Source organism: Aulonocara stuartgranti, assembly GCF_965226115.1.
Source record: "Aulonocara stuartgranti genome assembly, chromosome: 12".
Taxonomy (NCBI): Eukaryota; Metazoa; Chordata; class Actinopteri; order Cichliformes; family Cichlidae; genus Aulonocara; species Aulonocara stuartgranti.
Window position 1 is genome coordinate 33,537,970 of NC_138948.1, and position 7,617 is coordinate 33,545,586.

Here is a 7,617-nt window from a genome sequence, read left to right on the forward strand (position 1 = left end):
ACCTGACTCCGTGGTATAATTCTCAAACACGTACCCTAAAGCAGATGACTCGTAATCTGGAGAGGAAATGGCGTGTCACAAATTTAGAAGATCATCATTTAGCCTGGAGAAATAGTTTGCTGCTTTATAGGAAAGCCCTCCGCAAAGCCAGAACATCTTACTATTCATCACTGATTGAAGAAAATAAGAACAACCCCAGGTTTCTCTTCAGCACTGTAGCCAGGCTGACAAAAAGTCAGAGCTCTTTTGAGCCAACAATCCCTTTAACGTTAACTAGTAATGACTTCATGAACTTCTTCACAAATAAAATTTTTATCATTAGAGAAAAAATTACCAATAATCATCCCACAGATGTAATATTATCTACAACTACTCTTAGTACCATTGATGTTAAGTTAGACTCTTTTTCTCCAATTGATCTTTCTGAGTTAACTTCAATAATTACTTCCTCCAAACCATCAACGTGTCTTTTAGACCCCATTCCTACAAAACTGCTCAAAGAAGTCCTGCCATTAATTAATTCTTCGATCTTAAATATGATCAACCTATCTCTAATAATCGGCTATGTACCACAGGCCTTCAAGCTGGCTGTAGTTAAACCTTTACTCAAAAAGCCATCTCTAGACCCAGCAGTCTTAGCTAATTATAGGCCAATCTCGAACCTTCCTTTCATATCAAAAATCCTTGAAAGAGTAGTTGTCAGACAGCTAACAGATCATCTGCAGAGGAATGGCTTATTTGAAGAGTTTCAGTCAGGTTTCAGAGCTCATCACAGCACAGAAACAGCTTTAGTGAAGGTTACAAATGATCTTCTTATGGCCTCTGACAGTGGACTCATCTCTGTGCTTGTCCTGCTAGACCTTAGTGCAGCATTCGATACTGTTGACCATAATATTCTAATAGAGCGATTAGAACATGCTGTAGGTATTACAGGTACTGTGCTGCAGTGGTTTGTATCATATCTATCTAATAGACTCCAGTTTGTGCATGTAAATGGAGAGTCCTCTTCACACACTGAGGTTAATGATGGAGTTCCACAGGGTTCAGTGCTAGGACCAATTCTGTTTACATTATACATGCTTCCCTTAGGCAGCATCATTAGAAGACATAGCATACATTCTCACTGCTATGCAGATGACACCCAGCTCTATCTGTCCATGAAGCCAGATAACACACACCAATTAGTTAAAGTGCAGGAATGTCTTAAAGACATAAAGACCTGGATGGCCGCTAACTTTCTGCTTCTTAATTCAGATAAAACTGAGGTTATTGTACTCGGCCCTGAAAAGCCTAGAAATATGGTATCTAAGCAGATTCTTACTCTGGATGGCATTACCTTGGCCTCCAGTAACGCTGTGAGGAACTTTGGAGTCATTTTTGACCAGGACATGTCCTTCAATGCACATATTGAACAAATATGTAAGACTGCTTTCCTCCATTTGCGCAACATCTCTAAAATTAGAAATATCCTGGCTCAGAGTGACGCTGAAAAACTAGTTCATGCATTTATTACTTCCAGGCTGGACGACTGTAATTCATTATTATCAGGATGTCCAAAAAACTCACTGAAAAGCCTTCAACTAATCCAAAATGCTGCAGCAAGATTCCTGACAGGGACTAGAAAGAGAGAGCATATTTCTCCTGTTTTGGCTTCCCTTCGTTGGCTTCCTGTTAAATCCAGAATTGAATTCAAAATCCTGCTCCTCACATACAAGGTCTTAAATAATCAGGCCCCATCTTATCTTAATGACCTTGTAGTACCATATCACCCTATTAGAGCACTTCGCTCTCGCTCTGCAGGCCTACTTGTTGTTCCTAGAGTAATTAAAAGTAGAATGGGAGGCAGAGCCTTCAGTTTTCAGGCCCCTCTTCTGTGGAACCAGCTTCCAGTTTGGATTCAGGAGACAGACACTATCTCTACTTTCAAGATTAGGCTTAAAACTTTCCTTTTTGCTAAAGCATATAGTTAGGGCTGGACCAGGTGACCCTGAATCCTCCCTTAGTTATGCTGCAATAGACGTAGGCTGCCGGGGGATTCCCATGATGCATTGAGTTTTTCCTTTCCAGTCACCTTTCTCACTCACTATGTGTTAACAGACCTCTCTGCACTGAATCATATCTGTTATTAATCTCTGTCTCTCTTCCACAGCATGTCTTTTATCCTGTCTTCCTTCTCTCACCCCAACCGGTCGCAGCAGATGGCCCCGCCCCTCCCTGAGCCTGGTTCTGCCGGAGGTTTCTTCCTGTTAAAAGGGAGTTTTTCCTTCCCACTGTCGCCAAAGTGCTTGCTCATAGGGGGTCATATGATTGTTGGGTTTTTCTCTGTATCTATGAAGCGCCTTGAGGCGACTTTTGTTGTGATTTGGCGCTATATAAATAAAATTGAATTGAATTGAATTGAATTGAATTTAAAAAAGAAATGAAGTTACTTAAAAGCTTTATGCAGAAAAAATGGCAAAAAACAAAACAAAACATAAAAATAATAAAAATTACAGACCTAATCTGTTGGTGGCCACTTTTGGCCACGAACAAGCTGAAAGGGTAGTGATTTTGAACAAGCCCAGAATAACACATATGTTAAATCAAAATCACATTCCACCGTTACATAAAGCACCTCAAGTCTAAATATGCGTAACGAGAACACGCTCTTGAGAAGGTATGAAAAAAGGAAAAACAAGAAAATAAATCGTTTTTATTCCTGTCGGTGCACATTTATAGACCCTGAGAGCCATGTGCGCACAGTGAAGCCACCAGCAGCCACCGCAGCGGGCGTCATCGGAGGAGTGGATGGCTGGGAAAAAAAGAAAAAGTGACAGTCCTGTCTCAGAATTCCCCTTTAATCCCAGCACTGAAATCTGAGGATTTACTTCACCTTTTCACAAGAAACGAAGCTCCACCCACAGCATCGTGTCTCTCCCTGTGGAGCAGCTCTAAGTTACTTCTCCGGGAAGAAAAACATTTAAAGGAGGATACAGATCCTTTTAGAGCATCTGGTCAAAACGGCCGCACGCATGAGAGGATGTAGAGGACGAGACTATGGTTAGAAGGTCGTGATGGTCGTACCCTGCACTGAGTATGGAGAGGCACAGGCGCCTGTCCTCCTGGGGCTGTGGGAGTATGTGAAGAGCGGACAGGAGGACGTGCTCCGCTCACCGTTCCTGCCCGCGTCTTTTGCGTTCCTGGCGCACGTGCTGCTCTGCGTACCTTTCCTCGCGCTGGATGCGCTGGGGAGCGTCTGTCAGCGGGTTCGGTCATGGAGGATGACCGCGGGCTCGGGTCCGCCGCCGTCTCTGAGCCGATGGTTAGAGTGTTTCTGCAGGGTTTTGTATAAATACGTGACCGTGGTCCTGCCCGTCACTGCGCTCTTCAACACCCTAATAAACCTCAAGTTACCTGATGTGGCCCCCAGCTGCTGGCAGCTCTGCGTGGAGGTGGTGGCATGCCTGCTGCTTTTTGACATGCTCTTCTTCATGTGGCACTACGTCATGCACAGGTGAGCAGCACGCGCATTTGTTGGGCTTCCTTCCTCCCCCAACATGAACCCGGGTTTAAAAGAAGACATTCGGTCCAGCGGGCTGCTTGTGAGGTCCTGAGGGTTTGTCTGCACCAGTCTGCTGCTGCTTAACGCTTTAATTATTTTTGAAATGTGCTTTACACAGAAATGATAACATTTGGCATCCCTTCACAAAACACACACACCTATTGTAACCTGACAGACACATGTTTTTTTTTTATTAGACAAGAATCAAATAAAACATAACAGCTCCGTCCCGAGGGAAGAAGCTGAAAATTCACCCTATAGAGGACGGGAACCATTTTTAATAATTGATAAAGCCATCCTTACCTGTTTAGAGTACAGGGAGGCTAAACATGGCTGTGACTCACCTATCAGACGACTGGACCATCTCACTATCTGATTCAGTGAGTTTTCCTCTGTAACAGAGGTCTGACCGAACCATGGCACCAAACAAAAGATAAAACGGACTCAATAAAAGAACGATAAAACAAAGTTCAAATTGTTCAATGTGGAAACGAGCAAGTTTTCTGAGGCAGTAAAGGTGCTGGTGACCCTTTTTGCAGACCGATTTGCAATTTTAATCACAATTCAGTTTTACGTTTATTACGGTCCTGAGATATTTATATGATTGCACTTGCTCTATTTTCTGACCTTTTAAACAGCAGACCAGAGAGAAAACAAGAGAGTCCGCTGCTGATACTTGTTACGCATGTACATTTTAAGGACTGATTTCGGTTTTTTTGTCCTACAAAGGATTTTCTTGCGTTAGAAAGAATGTAAACCACTTCGCCAGAAGTGTCAAGCATGAACTCCAGCTTCCCAGTAACAGTATCTTTATTCACATCATTCCAATATAAAATCAGTGTTGGGTTCCTGATCTTTGCCCTTGATAAATCACTTGTGCGGCTAATAGCTGTAACACTGGCTCTAACAGTGCCAGTTAAAGTACCAGTAGCACTCGTTTTCTGTTTTTGTCTGTAGATATTATATAATTCTGACTTCTGAGAACTTTCCAGCAGAGGCGGAGCCAGACATTTGAAACACCAGGGGCTTAGCCCTAAAGGGTAGTATGCATGTGGGATTTTTTTTTTTTTTTTTGGGGGGGGGGGGGGGGGGGGGGTAGAAATGACTGAAAGATTAATTGGCTCTGTTTTGAGTTTTGTTCAAAAAGAAATGACTTCATATAGGGAAAATATATATATCACATGTGCAGGACACCTTAAACTAGTTTTTTAATTAAGCAGCAAGGCAGAACAAAATCAGGGCTGCATCAAGACACGAGGACTAAACCCCAATTCAACCAGACCCAAAACTGATCCGGAATTAAAACAGGACTACAACAGTTCAAAATCAGGACTACTGAGCACTTAACTAAGACAGAACCAGAATCAGAACTAGATGATAGTAGCACTAAAAATCTTCATAGACCCGCACTACACTTATTTTTTAATTCTACCAAAGTACACTATTTAGATTGAGAAAAGTTTATATAATTATTTAGCCTTGTTGTGCAAACAAGCCTGCATAACTTAATAAATGTAGAATTTGAAAAATAGCAAACCTAAAAAGAAACACTAGGTATGAGATACATGAGTACCTATGATACGGTGATACTTTTGGTAAACAACCATTTGACTAACATGTGTGTCTCACCTGCTCTTGTTCATCTCTGTTCTGTCCTCATTCTCCTCTCTCTCCCTCTCTGTTCCTCTCTCTCCCTCTTTGTGCTGACAATCATCAAATATACAGTTGAAACCAGATATTTACACACTCTTCAGATCAAAACACAAACACTTTTTTAATTGTAACATCAAATCAGACTAAATGTTTATTTTTTTAGATTGATAAATATAAAAAACATATTTGTTAACTTTAAGAGTAAAGAGAGAAACTATCTATATTTCTTAATTGTAAATGGCACCAAATTGTATTCAAACTTGAGCCACACTTATGGAGCTCCACAGTTCTTTTTCTGGTGTTTTGGTTGACATCTCTTAATTTTCCCATTTCAAAGAAACAGGCTCTGTGTTTTGCCTTATATGCATCCACAGCTGTGCCACCAATTTACTCACATGGACTCTACTAACCTATCAGAAGCTTCTTCAGCTCAGAATGGAATCGTCTGGAGTTTTCTTGTTAATTAACAATAAACTTAGTGTATATGTGCTCCTAAATTTGATCAAAGTGATAAAAAAAAAATAGACAGCTCTGTCTCTCTTTATTCTGACATTTAACTAATCCAAAAGATATTTCAATATTTATTTATCCAAAAACAAAACAAGTTTACTCTAAATTGATGTTCTTGTATTTTCCATAAAGTGTATGTAAATATCTGGTTTCAACTGTGGATATACTGCTGTGTATTGAAGTTCCTCTTGTTTTGCATAGAAATATACTGAACAACATACAAAGCATAATATATAAAATACTACCAGAGTTTTTTCTTTGAAAGAAGCTCCTTATGTCCATTCTTGTATATCAGTACATTACTGAAACCGATTTATTTAGCCGTGGAGGGTAACAACTGAAAATATGAAATAAACACACGTGTAAGCTAAGACTCTCTAAAGAAACAGCATTGTTGTTGTTCGGCTTTTCATTTCGCCATTTGTTGATTCACTTGAAGAGCAAGTAACTTAATATGGGTCAAGTGATCAGTTTAACATCAATCTTTCGTGATACACCGTCATATTTACATTATTTGTACAGGATGAATGATTTGCTTTGGTACCTGGTCAAACTTCAGTTCTCCTCTGTCTGCCTGGCTCTGTTTCTCCAACAGCGCACTCGCAGGCAGCAGCTCCCCCGCTTAGTGCCTGAGCTCGGATCATACTAATATTAGGGGGGATTTACGCACAGTCGTAAATTCACATAGTGCACAGTGTGCACTATGTGTGCACTATGTGCTTTGAATATTGTGCGTATTTTTTTGCTTTATACAGTTGTCAGCCAGGCATCTAACTATGAAAAAATTACACTCCAAAAGACCCCGGGCTTCTGACAAAACAACCCGGGCTTAAGCCCAGCATGCCACCCCCCCACCCCCCCGCTCCGCCACTGCTTTCCAGTAATTTTCCATTACAGCACCACTGTAACCATAATCGGTGTGTCGGTTTTCATCCTTAGAGTTTCCTGGCTGTACCGCAACATCCACCAGATGCACCACCAGCACCACACTCCCTTCGCTCTGGCAGCTCAGGACTGCAGCTCGGCCGAGCTGTTGTCTCTACTGTTGCTGTCTCTGAGCAGCGCCTGGATGGTGGGATGTCACCCTCTCAGCGAGGCCCTCTTCCACCTCATCAACACCTGGCTTGCCGTGGAGGACCACTGCGGCTACGACCTGCCCTGGGCTCTGCACAGACTGCTGCCCTGTCTGGGAGGAGCCCCCCACCACCACGCACACCACAGTTTGCAAATCATAAATTACGCCCCTCTCTTCACGCACTGGGACCACCTCTTTGGGACGTATCGCGCATCGGTGCTGAATTCACGTCCACAGTGACAAGCCTGTTGCATTTTTTTTTCTCAGATTCAATGAAGGATGTTATCTTTTGGCTGATGTTAACGTGTAATCTCACTATTCGCTCATTTATTACTACACATGTCGCAATCAATAATACAATACAATCACAACTGATACTTTATGTATGTAACCACTGTATCGTAGGCTGTAAGTGAAGACCCCCAGCATTTTCACCTTTGTCGCCAGAGCTTTCAGGGACTGTCAGAGACTGGAGCTGATTGTGAAACTAAGCACCACCGGATGCTGACTGCTCCAGCCGGTGTACCCTGATTCATCCTTCTTTATGACTCAATCACATACAAAATGAGCTGGGTCAGTAAAGTCATCAAGAAAGCATTTGCTCTGGTTACAGAGCAATGGAGCCAAAGACTGTTTACAGACACTGTGCCATGCAACTACAAGTCTTTATGCAACAAGAGGAGCCTGCCCCCTGCTGGCTTGTTTCAGAACTTATAAACTGAGCTATGGACAGGAAATCAGATCACCTTTACCTTGGGGAAAAATCAATGAGCCATTGTAGTTATGCTGAAGCGAGACATGTTTCATGCAACTGAAAATGCACCCCACCCCCACCCCC

At 42.1% G+C, this 7,617-nt stretch overlaps 1 protein-coding gene across 1 annotated transcript; it reads left to right on the forward strand.

Annotated features, from left to right (window-relative positions):
* The first annotated feature begins 2,180 nt into the window (after window positions 1-2,180).
* On the forward strand, window positions 2,181-7,617 carry ch25hl3 (cholesterol 25-hydroxylase like 3). The gene is made up of 2 exons (XM_082555151.1): window positions 2,181-3,493; window positions 6,644-7,617. Exons 1-2 carry the CDS (start codon window positions 3,054-3,056, stop codon window positions 7,017-7,019), a joined length of 816 nt encoding a protein of 271 aa, XP_082411277.1. The 5' UTR covers window positions 2,181-3,053; the 3' UTR covers window positions 7,020-7,617.

Coding starts and splice junctions, on each gene's coding strand:
- ch25hl3 (XM_082555151.1), top strand. CDS start 3,054: ATGGTCGTACCCTGCACTGAGTATGGAGAGGCACAGGCGCCTGTCCTC. Junction 3,494..6,643: donor TGGCACTACGTCATGCACAG/GTGAGCAGCACG, acceptor TTTCATCCTTAG/AGTTTCCTGGCTGTACCGCA.